At 38.6% G+C, this 25,300-nt stretch overlaps 1 protein-coding gene across 5 annotated transcripts in view; it reads right to left on the bottom strand.

Moving 5' to 3' along the window:
- The window catches only part of npas3 (neuronal PAS domain protein 3), a 321,902-nt gene that overhangs the window by 232,807 nt on the left and 63,795 nt on the right, over positions 1-25,300 (bottom strand). For all 5 annotated transcript variants that reach the window (XM_079853967.1, XM_079853968.1, XM_079853965.1 and 2 more), the window contains one exon: positions 17,220-17,318. In XM_079853967.1, coding sequence (XP_079710093.1) covers positions 17,220-17,318 — 99 coding nt within the window. The remainder of the gene's footprint in view (positions 1-17,219; positions 17,319-25,300) is intronic.

Below are 25,300 nucleotides of genomic sequence, written 5' to 3'. Positions count from 1 at the left end.
AGGCCTCCGAGAATGCCGGGTAATGTCCTCACTGAGAATCGAGAGCGTTAGATTGGTTCGGGTAGCCTCGGGATGGTATCGGGTGGATGATTAGTTCAAAAATACTTTAGCTTCTTGGATAAACTTTCTAGATGGTGCTTAACTCTTTTTAATTCAAAAATATTACTCTTGAGACTCTTAAAAAGACATAAACAAGTGGCTTCTGTTTTATTTTGAAGCAATTGCAGTGGTGTTTATGCAATATTTAGTAGCTTTTCATTTAGAGAATAAAAAACGAGTGACCCACTGCGTCCACCTCATTCAAAAGCTGATTTGCCAAACCTCGGTCTCATTCTGGCCCCACTTCGCCTGTTTACATAGTGATTTACTGACTGAGATTGACAGATAATTACATCACCCCAAACAGTCATGCGAACGCAAAAGCAAACAGCCAGTGCATGAAAAATAATATTTTGACATAGCTGACTGCATTCAACATCTCATATACATCAATTCATGCTGTCAGGGTGGGGATAATTTACTTTTTCTACTCTACCACAGAAATTGGACCAACAATATTTTGCATATTCTTAAAGATTTGCCTGTGTATTACTCTTTACTGTTTGGTAAAAGAATGCTAACGCAGTTTCTTGCAGTTTTGCATCCAAAACGTACCCACAGTGACTTTTAAGAGGCAGACAGTAAAGAAAAAACATTCTTAAAATACGTGATGATGAAAGTTACATTAACATTATTAAATCACTGATAATCTCATGAAATCAACACTAATGTGTACTGTAACTATTACAACAATACATTCTGTTCAAAATGTCAATATACTGTTGTGCACATGTCTGTTCAGCCAACAAAACATTCAAAAAACACCTTTGCACAAATTTCTACAAAAAAGCCAATAGACTGTGAAAATACATAATCTTGGACCTTAAAGTCAGCATAAAATGGAAATTCACCCTATTTATTTTGTAAATGCATGTCATTGGTCTTTTTGTGAACAATTCATACACTGTATGCATGTTTAATTCTTTACTTTTTTTTACCTGTAACTTTTCATGAAAAATATCATAACTTGATCTTCCGATAAAATGACTTCTCTTTGGTGACATATGCTGGATGTCTCATTCATTTTTTATAATCGATCTGCCTTCATCCAATCAACAACCGATGGATTGAAACAAGTCCCTGCCCTATAATGTTTTCTTTTCAATATTCCGTTCCACTCTGCTGTACATAACAATATGAAAAAAAATATATCTGTCGCTTCTTCTGTTACATTGTGACTTTAAAGGTGAATCTGTAATTTCTGCAGCACTAGAGTCAAAAGAATTGCTAAAATAATGACTAATGAAAAAAACAGATAAACCCTTCCAAAACTCACGCCAACTTCAAAATTGCTGGTCAGGATGTTCAAAACAATAGATAGATCTATGTTTTAAAACCTGCACATATTAATCTGGGATTGGAGTATTTGTACATAAAATTACATGGGCCTTCTTCCCATTTAAGCTTATCAAACTGAGTATACTTCCGTCTGTCGTTTGTGTTTGCGTTGTTAAATGCGTCATCCACTCTGCCTGAACTATGCGTCCACTGTTTCCTAGTGTATGTCATATGCTAATCTAATAACAGCTTTAGAACTGCTGTTTGCTCTTTCATGCACGGTAAAGAGAGCGCAACAGTTTGACGACAGGCAGAAAATAGAGACCCTCCACCTCAGGCCGCAGTCGATGTGTTTGTGTATTTGCATGTGTCTGCGCGCTCGCTGGCTTTAATAAACATCGCCCGCGTGGATGTTTCTAAGTCGGGGCTCTTTGGCACGGCCAGTAATAGCAGTGGAGCGGCGGCTCTCACTCTCGCGGCTTGAGAGGCCATTACCTGAGCCAGCGTGCTTTTCCAAGCAGTACGCCACTAGCAGCCATGTTTATTCATGACACAAGCAGCGAGACCTGCAAGGTGACTACCTGTCAGGAGCTGCCAGCTTCACACAGCTCTCTCACCCTGATTTCATCTGATAGATGGGAGGAACTGGCTGCCGAGCGAGTGAGCGTGCTTCTGTGTGTGTAAAGAGAGTGCGATCTGGGGCTAATTCATAGACATTTGGAGAACACACTTTAATAAGCAATACCTGTATGTGTGACGTCGACACATAGAAAAAGATGGAGAGAGAAGAGATGGTCCTGCTACTGTGAATGAAAAAACAGGATTTTTTCCTTTCCTGCTGATGAAACCAAAGTCAAGAGAGCTGGGAAAAAATAAATATTAACCAATAGCTTTTTTTTTTCTTTCACAAACCAATCAAAACAGTAATAAGATCAAGTCCCACCCTTCATTATTTACAACTGAATATTTCTGTTTTATATTAATGTGCCTATTTTACTTCATTAATGAGACACAATTCTAGCTGATACTTTATAAAGACTTTTTTCTTTATAATAACAGCATGCATTAATGAATCATGCACAACAAGACCATGAACATGTATTAGGAAAGTAAATAGTCATTAGCAGGCTCTAATGCAACATGGCAATCAGCACAATGATTTTACTGCAAATACTTTAAATTAGCACTATGGCAGCAATAACAAATGCATATATACAGTATAATTTAAGATATATACAAAACAATCCTTACACCGGCAAAGGCGCAATAAATAAGTGTCGAAAACTTTGCTTTTTTACACCTAAAACGCATTTCATTTTTACATTCAGGTAAGTAGCGGTGCAGCAGCGGGAGTTACTTTATCTCACAAAACAACAGACAAACTGAGCATTCCTCCAGGTAATAGACTCACAGCCAACGCCACGGTCAGAACCGCCCTGCTCAGACGACTCCATGCCTTTTTAATCTTATCTTGTTAATATTTTAGAAAAAGCTTACAGGCATATGAATCAATTAATTATCGCTTGTATGCGGCTCATGAATAGTGCACATGGTCTGTGCCAAATACACGTGTCAATCATAGCTCAGCAACAGCTGGGTAATTACCGCCGTCCACATCTAAAGAAGGCTTCAACGCCACATTCAAAGAGTGTTGTTGCTCCAGGCTTCCAAATTACAGATTACATGGACCTGGATGAACTTAATTTGACTTTGATCTTAATTTTTCTAATGAAAGAAAAAGAAAACATTAAATTAAAAGTTCTCCGGGCCTCCTCCATGTCGGATGGGGAGAAATTAATTTTGTGTGTTTCTTAAGACGGCTAAGCAGGAGGGAAAAATCAGTCTAGTGGAACATAGAGCCAATAAACAGACGATTACGACAATATATGGTGTGTGTGTTTTCTGCAAATGGTAAGTTTATAGTGTTTGTTATGGAAAATGCTAAGCTAAAATGCTAAGCGTGCTATGCGATGCTTAAGGCTACACCTATCAATAATATGTTCTTCTTCTTATGAAAAGATTTCACACAAGATTACAAAAATAAGATTTATACACTGAATGATGTTTTTAACTACATTTGTAAGCACCTGTGTAACTTTTGTATGCTAAGCTAATTTGCTAAATATAGACCTTACAAGCACCCATCACTAACTGAAAATATATTTTACTCTGTTATTTAAGGTGTGAACTGTGAACCCTGCTTAAAAAGCTTCTTAACCCAGTTTAGCTAGTATACAAGCTAATCTTCTAATCAGACCAACTAGCAAGCGGCTAAAACAGATGAGCCTGACCAACTTGAGTCTGGGAGTCTAGCTAACTACCTTACAGTAGGTTGGTTTCAAGCTGTTGTTTCAGCACGGTAACTCAATGCAATTCGCCTAAACTGCAGCACAGTGAATTCCCAGCTATATCGTCCCTTGACAAGTCCAAAGGCCACAAAATCTGTTCAGGTACAATCACATATTGAGCACACAAAAGCAGCTCCCGTCAGGCTAAACATGCACCGGGTTGCTTTGTGTTTACAACTCCTGCTAAGTTCACTAAGCAAGAATAAAAAGCGAGAGATGAAATCCTTGTTGCGAGTATTTCACCGTGTTTGTTTGTCCGCAGAAATCTGGCTCAGGAGGTAGGTTTGAGCACAGCGGGTCCTGAGACTCTGCTCGTCCTGATAAGTGTTTCTGTCTCAGATGAGGCGTGTTTCTACCTAACCACACGCTCTCTGTTCCAACTCCCAAATATGCACGGTGGAACCAATTGATTTCTGCTTCAGAGAAATCTGAAGGCAAACCAAAAAAAATATGGAATTTGTGTAGCAGCACTACAGTGAATTCAAACCAAATTTGCAGAGCATAACAAGAGAGGCCAATTTCAAACACGCACTATTTTCTATTTTAATGAATGCATCGCTTTATGCAATGCTTTGCTTTAATATGCAGATTTTAAGAAAGAAGTGAAAAACACTTATAAATCTAACATAACAACAAGCAAAGAGTGCGTATTTAATTCAGAAATCTCACAAGGGGCCTTTCGATCTCAAGACTTGAAATATTCCGTTAACTTTAATGCCAGTTCTTCGTGTCATTGGACCATGATATCGAGACCATGGGAGTCGCATGAGGAGGGCAGGGGTGGGATCAAAACCCCTTCACGTTTTCTGTGCAACATCTGCATTAGTGAGCAACCTGCACTTCAAAAAGCTGTCACCTGGATCTCAAGGAGATAGCGGAGAGCCAGGTAGACAGAGTGCAGACAAGGTCAAGGTTTCTCAGCAAAGTCCTCCTGTTCAGAAACACCAAGAGAAAGCAAGCAACGCTTCGTCCACCTCCTGCAACTCCCCTGTACTCCTCCACCACCTTCCTCTCCTCTTTGGGAAATCCATAACATTTATTATTTACACATGCGCAGAGACAAAGAAACAGGTAGATGAAAAAATGAAAAGAAAGCAGTTAAATAATTGAATGCTAGGCACCTTTAAAAATGGAGAATCTGGATTAAAAAAAAAGAAAAGTAGGTCAGAAAAAGGGGAAAAAAATAACATCAAAAAGAAAAACTTTCAACAAAGTAATATATACTGCAAGTACCCTCATGCAATGTTCAAAACGTATCACTCCGAACAAGTGCGCATCATTTCAACACCACCTGCCCTCAACATCTGCACTTAAATAAAAGGGTTAATACAAGAAAAACAACACAGTGGAGCACATACGCAACTCACGTGATTTCCTGATCTCATTCCTAGGTTATTCCTATCCTACTATGCAGTAAATGTTCATGTCTCAATGATTCTGTGCATATCCTGAACCTGATATACTATTTAAAGGGTAACTCTCACCAAAATGCAACCTAGGGTCTTTTTGTGAATCTACCCGAGGCAGACTTTCGTTTAAAAGCATAATTAGAATGGAAACGCCACTTTTAAGATTGATCGTAATTTAGTTTTCGGTCAAATTGCCTCTTGAATGGGAGTGCTAGGGGCACTACTATGATAGCATCAAAAATAGCACTATTTTTATAACACTAAGAAGGCTCGACACAACATGAAACTTTGCTCGAAGTATCACCAGAGGCTCTACACATGAACTCGAGCATTGAGAATATTGTTTGTGTACACAGAGTTTACTAAAAAGAAAGATTTTGAACAACTCACTGTAGCTGTTGTTGTTTCCGTCCGCCGACATTTTGACAGTCAAAAAGAGTCGATCTCCGAATGCAAATGAACTGACTCTGAATTTTAGTATTGTTTCTTATATGAGGATCCTTTTTCAAATACAAGGTCAATGTATTGACCACAACGACAAAACAACAAATTATCCGTGAATTTATATGGAACTAAGCTTTAGGAGCTTTCCATCTTTACTCTCCTCCCTGTTACGTTGCATTCGGAGATCGACTATTTTTGACTGATAAAATGCCGGCGGACGGAAACAACAACAGCTACAGTGAGTTGTTCAAAATCTTTCTTTTTAGTAAACTCTGTGTACACAAACAATGTTCTCAATGCTCGAGTTCATGTGTAGAGCCCCTGGTGATACTTCCAGCAAAGTTTCATGTTGTGTCGAGCCTTCTTAGTGTTTTAAAAATAGAGTTTTTTGATGCTATCATAGTAGTGCCCCTAGCACTCCCATTCAAAAGGCAATTTGACCGAAAACGAAAATACGGTCAAACTTAAAAGTGCCGTTTCCATCCTAATTATGCTTTTAAACGAAAGTTTGCCTCGGGTAGATTAACAAAAATACCCTAGATTGCATATTGGCGAGAGTTACCCTTTAACACAATACCACGATTAAGTGAACATGTGATTAAGTAAGGGATAATGTATAGAGAGGCGGTCGTTATAGCGAATAACAAGCCCGACAGGCTGAACGAGACCCCGACGCGAAGCGGAGGGGTCTTGACAGCCTGAAGGGCTTGTTATTCGCTATAACGACCGCCTCTCTATACATTATCCCGCTTATTACATGGCTACCTACAAAATAAATAAATCATTTGCCACGAAATATTGATTTAACCCTCTGGGGTCTGGGGTGTTTTTGGGGTCCTTGAGATGTTCTGACATGCCCTGACATTTGTGCTTTTTTCAGTTGCTTATAAACATATTAATGGCAAAAAAAAATTACACACTATTTAGCACAAACAGGGCTACCATAATATGTGAGCAACAAGAATGTACATGTCTGCATTTTTGAGAGAATAATGTTTATGCGTGGTTATTGAAAAAACTAAAAACTAAAGTTTCTGAAATAAGGCCACAAAACACATACTAAATATGTGGCAATAAGACTTTTGACTAATGGATTTCATCGCCTAGTGTTTTTTCTTCAAAATGATATGAAAATCATCCTGCCTAATCATCCACAAAAAAACGATACATTGATTTTAGTTTTGTGAAACACTTTTAGTTTGGAAAGCCAATATGCGGATGGGGCGTAAACGCTCCAACAGCATCATGCATATGTAGTAGTTCACACCTGGTGAGACTACGTCCCTGCATACTTAATGAGCCATTCATTCAGGTGACGTGTCACCTATAGCTAACTTAAATATACAAACTTCATAAAAATGATCATTCTAGGAGAAAATTTCAGATGGCATTTAGAGGCTTTTGCATCTGAACTCTTCATATATACACACACACATATATATATGCATGCACATACATACTTTATAATCTTTTCAAAACTAGTCAACGTCTTTCAAAACTAAAGTATACATTTTATCATACGTATTTCAAAGTAAAGGATTCATTAGTTAGTTGATGACTTTATTTTTGACAAAACACATACAGTATATATTCCTCATCTCAGTATAGCAATAGAGTTTGCTAAAAGCTGTTCATTCAATACAGCAGTATTTGAAAATCGATCATATTTTGTAAAATTACATTTATATTTGCATTTATGTCAAAACCTAGACACTTTTAAACATCAAAAGGACATTTATTAATATGTATTCGTGTCAAAATGACAAATAAACAGATTTTCCTATTCAATTTTGCATGGAAACGCTTCCAAGACGCTTGCGTGTCGCGTGAAAAATAGGCGTCGGTTCTATTTCTAGAATGCACGCGTTTTCCACGCGGCTCGTGCCGCGCCTGAGACGCGCGTCTCACACAGGCAGTGTGCAAACTCTAAACTGTTAACATGGATGGGAGCCGAAATAAAAACGGACACGCCACGCAGCTGAGACGCTTACGCCACGCATCCAGTGTTTCACCGGCCTTATCCAGCGGATGTGGGCGTTTCACAGGTTTGTATGGATCGCCTCACATTTGCGTTTGAATAGCGCGGTCTCCGTAGGCGGAGTCACATTAAAACTTAATTAGCTGAGATGAGAACGACTGACATCTCTCTCTTTACATACATATTATATAAACTGTGAATATTTGTTTTTTATAAAAATTACTTCATTTGAAAGAAGATAATTCAAGCTTCATGCCTGTGTGACTGTATGCCTGTTTGACTGAGTATTCGCTGAGTTACAGTTCATTTTCGGACGCGTTTTAGAATTGACTTCACTGACGGAGAGTAGGCAGAACTCGCATCATGTTTATTTTTCTTTATTTGGCGAAAAGCACAACACTTTGTTTTTATTATGAGCATACACAAAAAAAATACACACTAAACAGGATCGATTGATGTATAACACAAGCATATAAGATAAAAATTAATATTTTTTTTTTATTTTTTTTTTGCACTCATACGAAAAAAAACGAGCCTATCGCGCCGGCGCGATAGCCGACCTCAGGGGGTTAAAAAGGAGTTTATTGATTTAAAAACGATTGTATTGCTTCCGCCAAAGAAAATAGTCCGTTCCGCGTCCATAGCAACGCGCTGTTTTTCATGGCAACGGTCTGTTATACTTCGCAGCGGTCTGTTATCAAGAAATAACAGACCGCATTCTACATTGGAATTCAGCCCAGCCATGTAATAAACTTAAATAAAATGCTGCCGGTTTTGTCATGCTCCAGCGTGCTATGCTATACTTCTTATATGAAAAATTGGTATTTTAATAATAAATATTACAGATAGGAAGATTGATTTAATTGATAATCAAATTGAAAAGATTTTATTGTTAGTCTTTTGTAAAAAAACAAACTGATTGAAACTAAATGACATCATCCTCCAGGAATTGACATCACTTTTGTAAGGAAAACAACAGCACACGCATCAGTATTATCAACGCATCTGAGGATGTTTTGTGTTACTAGTTTGTGTGCTTTGTGTTAAAGTGGTTTCCAAAATTTAAAGGTACTGCATAACCAGAACAATCATCTCTCACATGCACCTATAAAATAAAAGCCACATTGAAAAACATCCTCCCAAACTTCACTGGAGGAGTGACCTGAACTCTGATATGGCTAGCTAATGTAATAAATACAGCCATCACAAATCAATATAAATGTACTTAACAACCTGTTTTAAAGTTGCTGACATTTTAAGCTAATGTGATCCGTATTCAGGCCCATTAGCACGTTAGGCCAGCACAAGAGTGCGCTGTTAGCACCACGCTGGTATTGTGCCGTGTCCATTTGGCTAATGCTAACGCTGCCTCCTCAGACAGGGGTTAAATGACTGAGTCCGGTACACAGCTGGGAGGGTTATAAAGCAGCCTCTAAAATACTCTCACAGCCCTCAACCTGGTTAACGGCACAGCAGCAACATTCACACGCAGAAAAATGAAGCATACAGCATGATCTGAGTGAGGCTGTGACTACATGTGTCAACTGTATGCTTCCGGACTCTTAACACATTCAAACCGGAGTGAAAAACAGCACATTATTTCTACAAATGTCAACATGAAGTGGAATATGCATTTAACTTCCATAATGTAGTTATGACTGAAACTAATTTAGGGCACTTAATTGTAGCCATTGGGAATTATTGGGCTATGATCCTAACAATAATCTCTGTTACTGAACTCTAACTAATATTTTTTTTATTATTAAGTGATCATTTAGTCATTTATTTATTTATTTACTCGCACTTTTTTTTTTTTATCCAACAGTCAGGTTGGCGAAAAACAGAATGTGACAAAAGAAGTGTGTCCGAATTCACAGTACTCTATCAGTAATAATAGAGTAAGCAAAAAGTACCCGGATGACCTACTACTACCAGAGTGATTCTGAAATGTGCATCTAATGGACACTTTACTATCCCATGAGGCCACGGGAGAGAATTTGTGAATGGCTGGTAGGTCACATGATAATGACAGCATGTCAAATGTAGTACATCCAGATTACATTCATACACACACTCATACTATATAGAACATAGTTTTTTAGTGGTCGTGAATGACTTATTTTAAATAAGTACATACTAAGTAGAGTATGCCATTTCGGATGCAGCCACAGACTTACATTGAAGGAGGAAAAATGGTGTGCTTATTTGAATTTAACCAATAAACAACCATCCATAATAACCTAGTGAAGCCCTAGCAACCACATAGCAACGTGCTAACGACCACTTAGAACATATAAGCAACCGCATACTGATTCACAAGCACCATTCACATTTTCTTCAAAAAGTGCACAGCTGTAGTTACATCAGCTGAAAGAGAAGTCATTTTAGACTTTTAATTCAGCATAATGTGCACTGATGAATAGTGCCAAAAAAAAAAAAACTAAGGACATAAAGAAATGTATACAGGGTCAAATTTAATTCCATGTTGTTTCAACTCTTCTTCTCAGGCCCTTTAAATCCCTCAACCTTTAGTACGTTTGCACTATAAAACACCACACAAAGCGCTCTGGACAGCATCGTCACACAAATACTTCAACTGACCGTATTATATCCACTTCTAGACACAATAAGCAGGTACTTTTACTTCCCCTCGGCTACAACAGACAGGTCTTCAGACCACTGCGGCAGGTACAGACATCCCTCTGTCATGTAATTCAGCACCAAATGCAGCTGGAGCTACGGCGACGGGGGCCGACAGAACGGAGGCAGCTGAAATGTTTGCATCTCACCTGAAGTATGGAAGTTTCCGGCTGCATAAATAAAATCCCCATGGCAACTAAATGTGGCTGGAGATAAGAGAGAGGAGGAGGATTTATGCCTTTTCTGAGCTGTCATGCCCTACAGATCTTCCTCAGGCAAAGCAGGCCACCTGCCACACATTATATTAACCAGCAGTCCACAGGACTCAATCTCTCTCTCTCTCTCTCTCTCTCTCTCTCTCTCTCTCTAATGGATAGCTTCATTTATGCCCCGGACAACAGGGACTTTCTGCCGCTGGTCGGGATTGAAACCAAGCTCTAAAACGACAGAGGATTTACTTGTTTTTTTTATATACGTAAACCAGAGTTTAACTGTCAAAACAGAGGAAACTAGACTAGCACCGGCACAAATTATCAGTGGTATTTGAATGGTACTTTAAATATTACTTATTCAGACTTTTCTTCATAATCATTCAAATGGAAAACAAAACTGTATACATTTTAAAGGCGTGGCTGATTATGATTTCACTTTTTTAACTTTAGTTAGTGTGTAATGTTGCTGCTTGAGCATAAACAACATCTGCAAAGTTACAATGCTCAAAGTTCAAAGCAGAGGGAGATATTTACTTTTAAAGAAATCACTTTTTAAGGACTACAACATGGTAGGGACTACACGACATTCCTCCTGGGTTAGTGACGTTTTTGCTCACCCTCAAAAATGTACAATTTTAACATGCTATATAAAAATATCTGTGGGGTATTTTGAGCTAAAACTTCACATACACACACTGGGGACATCAAAGCCTTATTTACATCTTGTGAAAAGGGCATTATACCACCCCTTTAAAAGGGGAACCTGTATATATATACAGTATATACTGCGTATATGGTCACACTTTAGTTTAGGGTCCAATTCTCACTATTAACTATGACTTTTGCCTCAATAAACTCCTAATGACTGCTTATTAATAGTTAGTAAGATAGTTGTAAGTTTAGGTATTGGGTAGGATTAAGGGATGTAGAATATGGTCATGCAGAATAAGGCATTAATATGTGCTTTATATGTACTAATAAACAGCCAATATTCTAGTAATATCCATGTTAATAGTCAACTAGTTAATAGAGAGAATTTGACCCTAAACTAAAGTGTTTCCATAGAAATGTGCTAGAACACCTGGCAACCACTAGTACACTTATAATACCACAGTAATACTTATTTTTATATGCTGATGGCCCAAATATGACACAACAAACCAATTTCCTGTATATAAACAAAGGCTGATGTGCACAGGACGTCAATCTGACCCATTTCATCCATCAAATGTCACTCTGTAAATAACTACAGCTTTATCAGATCATGATGTTTTTTTGTTGACATGAGCAATCAAAATAAAAGTGTCATATTTGATGCAACTACTTTTTTTTTCTTTTTTTCTTTTGATAAACAGCCTCATTTATCTCACTTATTAGCAAATTCTTTTTCACAGCCAGCAAGCCATTAAAGAGCTGTGCATGGAGATTGTTAATGGAGGCTCATTCAGATGCACTAACTTTAATTGTGTCCTAAAATATAGAAAATGTTTTTATACCAACCTGCATTTGACAGTTTTAGCCGTTACGTTGAATCGCTTCAGATACAGGAGGTTCTTTAAACCTTTAGGTTCTTTTGACCCTAAACTAAAGTGTTTCCATAGAGTATTTATATCGTTTTTACCTCTTGTACACTTTCCGGCGCTTGCGCAGACTAAGCCAGAATGCACGCACCAGGAAGCGCGCTCAGATCACTTGGACGTGGTTGTGTAGAGGTAAAAACGATATAAATACTGTTCGTTTTCTCACACAAACCGCTCATTTCGTGTCTTAGGCCATCAATGTGTACTTACGATGGGGAATTGTTTAATTTGGACTTCTATGTGCATGCTCTTTGAGGTGGTGACCATAGACCTGCATTATATGACTGACAGACAAGAACGGTTTGACTTAAAAATATAAAAATTTAAACTACTGCGGAAACAAAGACACCTACATCTTGGATGCCCTTGAGGTAAGCTAAAACATACCAAAATTTAATTTCAAAGTGAACTATCCCTTTAAGACATGCTTTTTTTCAGCGTTAAATATATTGTATTTTTATTATAAATACTCTCCACCCATAAATTTTGAGTCTTAAAGGGAAAATTCTACAAATGCATATGCAATACGGTCAGCCGACCTTCAGCGACAAAGCAACATGATCTCAGGAATCAAGGCTTCATCGGGACAGCATTCTCGCACGAAGCCCAATTACACAACATTTTAAGATGAAGAGGTGCTCTTTTGGTTTTCAACTGTAATAACAAATGTGCTCACTGACAAAATCAGACACTACTGCTATTTATATAGCACATTTCCCGTTATGAATTACAATACCATTTGGTTCGTTGGGTCAGATTGCTTTCACACCTCAAGCGAAACCGCCCTAGAGTTCGTTTGCAAACGGGCCGAGACCACCTCGTTCAGGCGGTCTCGGAGCGATTGTTTTCGTGCGGATCCAAGCGCGATTGCCGTGTTCACATATGCCTAAACGAACCGAACTAAGGGAGAAAACGCACAAGGTCCCGAAACAAACACTCAGGTGTGAAAGCACCCTTAGTTTTATATATCATTTGTGATTGCATTTTCATGGCCAGGTGTGCAGTCAACCAATAACATTACAGTGACAGCACTGGCAATTCCCACAACAGTCTTCACAGAGACTGGCGACATACAGCTACAAAGTTGCTGGCGGTGTGAACGGGGCTTGAGTCCATGCCTTTGACAAAAATGCGATTTTCTCAGCTTTTTGCTCAAAATGTTGCTTTATGAAATGGGAAAAAGTTCATGTCAGGGAAAGAGTTAATGTCTACGGGAAAGAGTAAATGTATACAGCAATAATAGCAAATAGAAATACATTTTAAAAAAAGCAACATAACCATTGGTAAATGTTGAGATACTCTTGAGAGTGATCTTGACCTTCAACATTCTCGTTTTTCAGCCGGTGTGGTCTCAAATAAATATGATTCCTGGGATCATCTACTGCTAAATCACTCTGAATTATCTCTATTCTAGTACAACAACAGCCCCTTTTTCACAATCCAATGAATTCCAGATCAAATCAAAGCAAAGTTAAACTAAAATATAGTAAATGGGTTGTTTCATGTTGACTTTAAGAACAAAAACGTATTATTCTACAAAAGTAGGGAATCCCTTCTGGCAATAAAAGAGTTACTTCAGATGATTAGAGGACTTCACACACCGAGCCAATGCATCTAAATCTTTGGCATTCACACTCTTTAACTCTGACTGACGTTTTACCAGAGCTATTCCAATGCTCTGCTCCAACTGTTTAAATCCAATCCTAGTTTTGTCCAATCAGGTGTTTAAAGAGAAAACAGGGCTAGATGGAATATATAAATGTGCACGTGTATGTACATGTAATGAATGTGCATGACTCAATCGCTGTGCATGTCTTGCTGTTTATGGGGCCAAAGGTCCCAATAAGCCTTGATCGAGGAGAGCTGGTATCTCTGTGAGCGCTGGACTCTGTAACTAGGAGAGACAGGTGTGCGGCAGACCCTTGGCCCCGCTGCGGCCCCTCACCGGCCCCATGCTGGGAAAGAGGTGGCCGTCCCTCTACACACAGCCATTTATCTCAATTTCAGTCTGCTCGCCGTTCCCGGATCAAACAGCACTTAAACTAAATAACCCTGCTGGAATTCACCCGCAGACTCATCAACCTGAGATACATAAGCACATCTCACATTGACCAAACCAGACAGCCGCTGCACCGGTTATACACCATCACTTAAGACTAAAGTGTCTCATTAAAATCAAACTATATATTACATATACTGTACAATGCAGGCAAGTTAACATTATATTCGCACGTTCATACGTGTGAACAGGAGTGAATCATTTTTTGAGTGAATAAAGGTGGAAATAAGACTTCTTAAATGTGTGAGCTATGTTATTGAGTCGCCTTTACTATCCCCTTAAAGGGGATATATCATCAAAATATATCACACGCTTACTAAAACATTCACAACATAAAGCTCCACCCAGACCATATATGGAAACTAATCTGCAAAATAATCTGCATGACTTCACAAATGCATTGACATGTGATTATGACCAATGATATTTACACGACTGTTCAAGAATTGGTCAGTATGTTGGTCAAGCATGCATTATATTGTACAGACTTAGAAAGTACAGACTTAGAAATCTTTTGCAACATTTCAAGTAAATGCTGTTCTTTTACACTTTCTATTAATCAAAGAATCCTGAAAAAAATTAAGGTTTTCACAAAACTATTAAGCAGCACAACTCTTTTTTTTAACATTGATAATAATAAGAAATGTTTCTTGAGCATCCAATCATATATTAGAATGATTTCTGAAGGATCATGTGACTGAAGACTGGAGTTATGATGCTGAAAATGTAGCTTTGCAAATCACAGGAATAAATGATGGTATATTTTAAAGTATAGTCAAATAGAAAACAATTATTATCAAATCATAATATTATTTCACAATATCTCGGTTTTACTGTATTTTTTACGTCTCTACCTGATTAAAATGCAGCCTTGGTGAGCATAAGAGAAAAATATTCTAAAATCTTTTGAACAGTGTTGTACATATCAACACCTATTTATTAACGATGAGTCCAGATGAACTATTTATGCCAGCACACAGTAGTTAGACAATCATAACAGATGTCATTTACATACAGATAGCCTACAACAATAGTCTGTGGTGTCAAGCTCGAAAAATAATCTTTTAAAAGTCAATAAAAGTAGTCCAAATGACTCGTGTACTATATTCCACGTCTCCTAAGCCAAACACTAGCTTTGAGTGAGGACCAAACCTGTATTTCAGCCAAATGTATTTGTTAAAACACAGGTTTGATGTTACTGATGATCAGCCCCATCAGTTTTCAAACCAAAAATGCCATGACAGTTTGAAGGAAAATGACATTTGAGCGCTATAGCAAGTCAAGTCAAGTCACATTTATTTATATAGCGCTTTTAACAATACAGATTGTTTCAAAGCAGCTTTACAGAGATAACAGGAAAATAATGCAAAAAAGTTTGTTTCCAGAAGAAAATAGCGTCACAGTAGCAGAGGGAAAGATTTTCAAAAATAGCAATGTGTTTTTTTCTCAACCATCACACAAAGCACACATCATATGGACTACTTATATGCAGATTTTTCGCCTTGAAAGACATGGTCAATATGGTACCATGGCAAAAGAAAATTACTTTTGTGTTCCATGTTTTGGAACAACATGAGGGTGAGAGAATAAATGTCGAAATTTTCATTTCTTGTCCCTTTAATTCTAAAGGTCGACGAGTGGGAGGAAAATAGTCAAGAAAACCTACATTACGACCATTTTCGGGTGCAAGAAACCTTGACTAATATAATAAGTGGACTTCTGGGGGAAAAATAAACTGCAACAAAAGCAGAATATGGTCCATTTAAATAATTTTGTGGCTTTTGAAGCATGCGCCTCTTTAATGGACAGCGAGGGCATCTAATGCCAGTATGTTGGCGTGGTGATGGTGTTGGCATTGTGCTTTTGTTCGCTGGAACGCTTTCAAAGAGGAATAAAAAGGTGAAAATCTATTTAGTGGCTTTACGCCATACCTAAAGTGTCAAAGCGTGAACAGAATGCCGGTGTGCGAGAAAAGAGACATAAAAATAGAGAAAGCGCTGATGACAGAGGAGGCAGATCTGGCGTTATGCGTACTGGCAGGTAGTGTATCAGAAGCCGAGGGTGGTTGTACTAATAGTTCTAAATACACCCCATGATGAGCTATTAGAAGAGGCTTTTTGTGAATGTGATAAATAAATCCTCTTTAGTCAGTGTGACAGTAATCCCAGAGCCCCCGTGCCTCCGTTCCTTACCAATCCATCAAGCGGCGCCTGCATATAATCAGTGCGGCATATTTCTCAAATGCGTTTCCATACACTACAAAGACTTCCCGAACACGCAGACTGTATCTCTGGAAATTTCCAAGCCTGCCCTGGTCTCAGCGGAATACGTCAAACTCCACTTCCCACGATGCCTTGTTTCATCTTCACAGGTTCAAATCTGCATCAGGCACAATAAAGGGCACTTCTGGAAAGGGGCATCGTTTATCAGAGCTACTGTATAAGCAATACGGCTCGCCTTACTAAGCCTATTACATATTGGATTTCTGTTGCTGTGGCATAATTTATTTGAGCTGCCGCGGCTCAGAAGCAATAATACTTGTTTTTGATCAATTAAGAATGTCATTGTGAAGGGAAAATACTCACTTGGGGTTTCTCACTGAATTTAAAAACGCCAGAGTAATTCTACCTCAAATGAACAAAAAGAAAACATACATCCATGAGGAAAAAAATCTCCTGAAAACCCAAGTATATTGTATATTTCTTGGCTGAAATATATGAGAGAGGAGGACCCTTTGGTAACCACAGTCTCTGCCCACAAAATGAATAATGGATCTCTTTCATGAAGATTATGAAAAATTATAAAAGTCAAAGATTATGTTCAAAGATGAACTGTTTGTCAAAGTTTGAAATGACTGTATTTTTGACATTACATGAATGCAGCACAACTTTCAGAGAAGTAACAAAACCTATAATATTAACTATGGCATTCTGGTAGAAACTATAGTTACCATGGACACAAAAAATACTGTAAGGTGGAGCAAAAACAGTGTTATAAAAATTAAAAAAAACTTTGGGAGAATGTTATATTACATCATGTGTATCATCTATACTGTACAGTACAAATGTTATGTGTCTGTGTCAGTGTGTGGAGAGCTGTCTGGTGTGCAGATGATCTGTGGTTTCTATTGTCTCCGGTTGGCCTGAGAGATGTGGTAGAAGGGATGGATTACCATGGTGATGAGGTATGTTGTTGCCCTCCAAGGTGGAGTGTCTTGGGCCTAGTGGCGGAGCAGGAGCTTGCATTAGCAGACCTCTCCCAGTATGGCTCGCTGTGGAGAAACGTGGAAAAGCTCTTAATGCACGAGACATCAGCACCAAGAATGACCCAGAATTCACACAAATTAAGTACAACTTTGATGAGTCAAACATTTTAAAAACAATTGCATACATTTGATAAACTGATCAAATAATAAGGAAAATTTACTAAATTAGAGAGACGCAGACAGACAGACAGACAGACAGACAGATAGAGAGACAGATAGACAGATAGACAGATAGATAGATAGATAGATAGATAGATAGATAGATAGATAGATAGATAGATAGATAGATAGATAGATAGATAGATAGATAGATAGATAGATAGGCAGACAGACAGACAGACAGACAGACAGGAGTATTAGAGGTGTGTGAGACAGAAAGCAGATTGAAATAAAGTTATGAAAATGATGAAATTCCTGGAATCTGAAAAAAGACAAAAATGGTAGTATGAGCCATGTGCAAATCAAATGAATTAGTAATGTATTTTCTTTTGAGGTTTATGGTGCTAGTAACCAGAATGAGAGTTATTTACACCACAAAGCATAATCTGTCAATTTTGAAAGTGAAAAAAACAGCATATAAGCGTACATATTGATAATTGTGTCTTATTTAATCAGTGCAAGCCTCTAGAATGTTTATTGACTGATGTTAAACATATATTTTTCAAAACAGTAGTTTAACATTAACAAATTTTCCGGGTTATTGATTCGGGGCAATACGATTGGCTCGTCTCCGGCGCGATGCGCTTCAGATAACGGGTGGCGTTCTAATTGCTCGGCATAAACGGCCTCGTTCGCGCATTTATCTGCGGCACTCAAACGCTAAAGAGCTTTTATTTGTTAAGGGCTCTTCATGATCCCTGTTAAACACTGGAGGTTGCTGCAGGATGAATGAGGAGGAATTGAAAGGCGAGGTTTTAGCGGTAAAGGATTGATATCAGACGGGGTGAACGCGGGCGAGTCCCTCTCTCTATCTCCTCTAGATTGATGCCTTGCAATTTACAAACTTCTACGGGCCACAATTCATTTAGCACAATAAATTCCCTGCAGGTATGGAGAGTGTCGCCATTCTACCACCAACTGAATGAAAACACCTACACACGCAACGCTCCAACACACACACACACACACACACCTACACATAAAGCACTGTGTCTCCACGGCCCAATGTAGGCCCATTTTGATTTTGTTTCATGGCTGTAAAAAGCACTGTATATTGCAGACAGCGGCGGAAGATTTGGTCCATTTTTCAAAGCCGACTATATTACCCCTACACCACGCATTCTCTTTAAAAAAAGACCTTTTTTTCCCCACATGTTGGGAAAACTAATCCCCATCTGGTGCATTGTACTCTATAAAATGCTCCGACGTGGCCTTTCCGTGATTTCCAGGGAATCGGCGATATGATTGAAAATGTGTCAGTTTTGTAAGCAGGCCTGCTCCGGGTGCACGTGCAAAACAGCACCGCTGACCCTGACGCCTCTCTGATCGCGTAAGACTTCCTGTGGACGCTAAATCCTGGTCCTATGTGACTCCTTGACAATCCTACAAGCTGGAGAGAGATATGAACGTATGCTGGATATGCTCTACTGGCACAATAATTGCAGAACAATGTTTTTCCCTATAATTAATTTCTTAATTACAATGGCATATTAGGAGATGGCCCGATTGTTAAGATTTGGGAAAGAAACTCTAAATATAATGGAATGCTCATTGTGTGAAACTGGTAAAGAAAAAGCTATTTATCTGATACACAAAATTAAATAAACATGCACAGTCTGGAAAAGTCAGGTTAGCATGCTAGCAAACAGAAAAAGAAGCAAAAAATGTTTATTGGACATTTTTAGTTTCAGTTATATAAAATTATCTGACGTATAAGTAGGGCTGGGCGATATATCGCATGACATTGTTAGGCGCATCTCGTCAGTAAAGCCGGTTCCTTGATTAGTAGTAAATCGCCATCACCTGCTTTCAGATGGAGCAGCATTTACAACACAGTGCTGTAGTTAACTGACAAGCTGAGCCATATCGCATTAATTATCGCGGACGTATCGCCTGCGATAATTAATGCGATATGGCTCAGCTTGTCAGTTAACTACGGCTCTTTGTAGTGAATGCCGCTCCATCTGAAAGCAGGTGATGGCGATTTATTACTAATCAAGGAACCGGCTTTACTGACGAGATGCGCCTAACAATGTCATGCGATATATCGCCCAGCCCTACATATAAGTCTTATTTAGATAAATAATAATACAATAAAGTAATTTTGTAGGATCAGGCACTTTGCGCAACACCAGGCTAAAGGCTAATATACTTCAAGCAAAATCATGCCAAAACGAGTTTGCTCCAGCCCGTAAACACCTTCGAACTAGGACCAAACTTCAAACTACTTTTTACCCCCAAGCGAAAAAACGAAAAATAACTTTTCCAAGAGGGTCTTAATTCACACTGTCACAACAAATGGCAACAAAACACCAAATTCTAAACATACCAGAGAAATAAAGCTGAAATAAATTAAAGGTGTGTTCACACTTGCAGTCCGGTTAACTTGGTTTGTTTGGTCCGGACCAAATAAAAAAACATTTAGTCCTGGTCCGCTTAGCATTCAGATTGCCATTTTTAACACCAAACCTAAAGATACCGAACCTAAAGGCATAGGGATCCGTTCACAACCTGATTTTATGACGTACTGCCTATTTCGCCACGGAACTTACCGAACATTCAAAACAATGCTGTGTTCTGGGATAAATGCGCTTGTATGTTCTTGTATGTGCGTAGCTTACATATAATGGTATTTTGAACAGCTGAGAACTCGTGAAGAGCTTATAAAATGTTTAAAGGAGTCAAAACAGTGGAAGGAATCCCTCCGTCGTCACACACACAAACGAAGATCTGCTGCGAGGAGAAGCGGTTCTGGTGCCTGTACCGAACTGTGATGGGCAACATCGTGACTATGATGACATTAATATCATCTCTATCATGATTACATGACTTTGCAGTGTTGTGTCGTCATGAAAGTTGATCTTTTTCATGCATTGCCAAACCTGTTTTACGGTCTTCAATAAGATTGGGGACTTTTTACTTATTTAAATAGTTAGGCTAGTATTCGTTGTTGCTGTGAAATCAACCTTATTTTCAGCAAAAATAACTATATTTTGCTTTATATATTTAAAAAAAATATATATATACTATTTCACTATATAAGATTTTCTTTTTATAGAAATTCAGATTTCCTGTAGATGCTAAACCCCTGACACTCGTGCAGGCTGGAGAGAGAAGAACGTTTGGACGATATGTTCTCCTTCTGGTTTGGCCCAGACGCTCATAAAGTCAACAGCACAAGCAATGTAATACAGGCCTCAGAGTGTTGAAGATCTGCTCTGTGGGTGTGCAGTAGCATCTGAGGATTATTATCCAACAGGATGAACCCATGTCAGAACAGAGTGGCCTGTGCCAAAGGGTTGGCAGACAGAGAAAGTGAGTTTGGGGAGACCATGAGTAGAGCAGAGATGAGGAGAGGTGTGGAGGGAAAGGATTTACAGTACGTCTCTGGTATTCCAGCAGTGTTCACATCATTGTTTTACTAAAAAAAATACAAACACACACACACTGACAGAAGGCCAGTACGGAGGTACTGCAGACCCGTGCTGCATCACAGAGACCTTCAATCCTCACAAAACGAGGAGTGTGTCAATCAAACACAGGAACACTCCACACACCTGTCATAACCCCGCAAAATAACACCTTATTTTCCCTCAGCTGCATAAACTGAAGAATCCGGAGAGACTAAGAAGAGAAGGCAGAATATGATGAGAAATCAAACCTCATCCTGGGAGGAAAAAAATAAAATACAGAGAACTTCCTTTATGGAAAAAGCTGAAAATTTACCACTGGATGAACAAAAGATAAAGGCGTTTCGGTAGTAAAACCACAGCCGCAGAGAGTAAAAAACTAAAGTGAACATCACTGTCTCTTTATGCTAAATTCTCCTCCTGAGTAGTTTTCCAACTGTAACCATCGCTGGCCTGGGATACAGTTCATATGGACTGAAGTACAGTTTGCAACGGGCATGAAATCAATCTGATCTAAACTGCAGAAGTCATAGTTCTTTTGATAGAATGTCCTATTTAGACCCCCTGTAGTGAAAATCAAGTTTTTAATGTTGTTTCTACCAAAAACGTAACCAATACGGTCAATGCGGAGGTGGGGCTTTTCTCCAAGGACTTTCTATGATGTTGGATGCTGATTTTTAGGAGGCAGCTGTCTGACTCTGAGATGGCGAACAGGAACATGGTTTGTGTAACATTAGCAATACATTATTAGCTGTTTCATAACATAGTCAAGCCAAAGGCTAATCATATCAGTTACCGTTATGTGTCCGTTACGTAGTAGAGTGATACATAAAACTAATTACCATTCTGTAGACGACCCTAAAATTTGCTGTTCCTTTTCTTCTTCTGAATCAGTTTCTGGTTCAAACATATATGGCTGAATCAAACCAACATTTCCACTTGCCATTGTGTAGCGTTTACTACAGTTGACCGAGTCGATCAGGTAATTCGAGCTGGTGCGATTGAGTGGAGGCGGAGACTAATTTGCATATTCATAGATCCACGAAATAAGCAAGGGTTTAGAGTTAAATTCAAGCTATTTTAAAGCATGAAGAAATTATTTTTCACAGGAAAAAAAACATTTAAGTATGTAAGTTTTAAGGGATAAACCAGTCTAATTAAACTAGTCATTAAGGCAACTCACAATTAAACTATTTAAAATTCAGTAACTAAAATAAAGCTGAAAAAAGAAGAAAAAGATAAACTTAACCTCAAAAAGTTGAATGAAAATTTAGTTTAAAGTTGAAGTACTACAATTACCAAACTGAAATAAAAATAAAATTAAAGCTATATAGAAAAAAAAGTATGAAAAATGACAAAAGCACGTAAAAACGTAAAAAAAACAAACAAATATAAATGACAATATAAAACTAAAGGCTAATTAAAAATATTTATAATGCTATAATAGCATATACATAATACTAAAATGATTTTGGAATTATGTATGTTGTATTGCTATAATGATAAACACTACTGCTTGAATTCACAGTACGCTCACACTCACAAGTGTGACAGCAGCTTAAGACCCAACGAGTCCCATCAATGCCGTCAAGACGGACAAGCTTGCTAAGAATTGTCCTAGTTGTTTGAAAACACACATCTCAGACTACTACGGCCCCCTGGCATGTTTATTAGGCTGCAATATTGACTGCTGGATTGGACGTAGGGGCCGCCCCGCGTGATTTACAGGGGCTTTTATCGATGTCATCTGCTGGAGTGGGGTGAGTGACATTTACAGGTAAATTCTCCCATGCAAGAGTCCATTATAATAACGCACAACCCATCCGCGGTCCCCCCGTGCACGTGCTGACCACAACCCAGCTACCATCACAGAGACAATAAATCTAGCACACGGGGGGCCAGTGGCTCTGACCGCAGAGTTAACCTAACGTTCATGGAGAAAAGGGCCAGATTAGTCAGTCTGGACAAGATGGGCATAAAACTGACACACAACGAAAACCATAGAAAAGACAAGTTGTTTTGAACCTGAGATGCCTAAACGGTTATATATCTAAACTGCTAAAATAAAAAAAGAAATGCTATGAATGAAGGCCGGAATTTTACAGCAATTTTATCATTGTTAGAGTGCTCCTATTATGCTATCTTAAAGGTTCCTCATTTTGTTTTGGAGGCCTCCTACAATATGTACATGCATCCAAGGGCAAAAATATACATAGCAGCAACACCGCTTTTCTCACGGTGTCTGAAATGGTTCAATCAAAGGATCCGGTCTTTCTAAACCCCTCCAGACGGCCAGACGGCCCAGTTTGTTGTGATTGGTCTCTGACAGCATGAGTTGGAAACAAAACAGCCAGTACCATAGCTGAATTTCCACTCCGGATCTTCCTCAGCACTTGTTAACACAGTGATATGAACAGTAATGATGGTGACAGTTTTACCGTATCAATTTGAGTCAGAGTCCTCATCCTTTATAGATGGATGCAAAGTGGATTTGCTTTTGCAGTGCAGAAAAGAGCGTCTTCTCGACATGTTGATAACAAGAACCAAACTTCTCCAGACCTCGGCTACAACTACAGTGTTTGAGGGCGGATCAAAGCACTGTCTACCAATGAAGGCCACAGGCTGACATTATGCAAACTTGTTCCAAAACTATGTAGGTTCGTGGAGGAAGTAAGACTGGAATTACTGACAACTTGTTTCAGGCAGTTCAGAATGGTTTGTTTGTTTGTTTGTTTTTGGGAGACAATGGGTCTCATTCACTAATAATAGTATACACTATTCGTCTTTATTCATACATTTGTACTTCTCACGAAAACGTTCCGCCTAATTCACAACACGTGCGTACGTACATGAATTTGAATTCATCAACATTATAAGGAGGTTAACAACAGAGTATTCTAAATAAGAGGCTGTGTACCCGAGGTAAGTCATTTACATAAAACACGCCCACACCATGTCCATATAGGGGCATTCCGCACACCCTTTCCTTTCGTCACTCTCAGCAAACATGACGCTCTCTAAAGACGCGTTCTCAACTGAGAGCACACGTGACAAGATCCTCAAGCACTGCCAAGAGTGCCATCCTCAAAACAAGTTTAAATGCAATAAACACCTTTTATACAGACAATACAGACAGCTGTAGCTCGCAGCTTCAGCTATAACACAACTTTTCTTACTCTGGATACATAAGAGGAATAACATAAGATGAAATTTTATTATATAGATCTTGAGTATGTGATTTTTTTGCGTACAAGTGGTTTCAGTTGTTCTTACATTTCTTTCATAAATGTTGAATACATTTTAGAACTAAAGTTATTGATTAATCATGATTTGTTCGTGAAAACGTTCGTACGTAGATTTTATGCACAATTTTGTGAGTACGCATGCTTAGTGAATGAGACCCATTAGCAGACATGTACATTCACAAACAGCTATATCACACACTACATGAAAGGTAATCTCTGAAAAAGCATAATAAAGGCACTTTAAGGGCTGTTAAATATAATATAAAGTTCTTTAGCTTTAAAGTACTGTCTGCTTGCTGTTTCAGGATGTAAAACACAGACAAGAAGGGCCAAACTGAAGTTTAACAGTAACAACATCCGTTGAGTTTGAGCTGTCACTACGAGAAAAACCCCATTCGATCCGGCAGGCTACAAGAGGACACCGTCATCCATTTTTACTATCATACATGATGAAGAAACTGTGTTTCTAGTTTTTGAGTTGTGGTAAGAAAGTGGGGGTGATAGACACCTGACCCGCATGTGTATGAGAGAGAGAGAGAGAGAGAGAGAGAGAGAGAGAGAGAGAGAGAGAGAGAGAGAGAGAGAGAGAGAGAGAGAGAGAGAGAGAGAGAGAGAGAGAGAGAGAGAGAGAGAGAGAGAGAGAGAGAGAGAGAAAGAGAGAGAGAGAGAGAGAAAGACAGCATCACTGTTCAAGTGCTGCTACACAAATAAATTATTAAGAACCGTCTGCTGCACCACATCAAACTAGCAGAGAGACTGAGATATTCACTGCGGTACAGGGACATGAGTGCCGTCATATCTGTTGAGCGCACACACACATACATTCATGCTTAGAAATACAGAGACAAACTGTCATTTCACTTGTTCCAGCTCTTAAAGGAACAGTACACCCAAAAATGAAATCTGTCATCATTTACTCATCTTTACGTTTTTCTAAACCCGCAATGACTTTTAGGGTATTTAGCAGTTTTAGCTCTATTCCATACAATGAAAGTGGATGGTGACCAAGGGCTGTCAAACTCCATAAAGGAAGAAAACGTAGCTAGACAGCTATGGTCACCATTCACTTTCAATGTATAACAAAATGCAGAGTGGACATTCTACTAAATAAATGTCCAACATGTTTCAAAAGACATAAGAGTGAATAAATGACAGAATAAGAGACATTTTTGGC

Source organism: Squalius cephalus (assembly GCF_949319135.1).
Source record: "Squalius cephalus genome assembly, chromosome: 20".
Taxonomy (NCBI): Eukaryota; Metazoa; Chordata; class Actinopteri; order Cypriniformes; family Leuciscidae; genus Squalius; species Squalius cephalus.
This window is presented reverse-complemented; position numbering and strand designations above follow the sequence as displayed.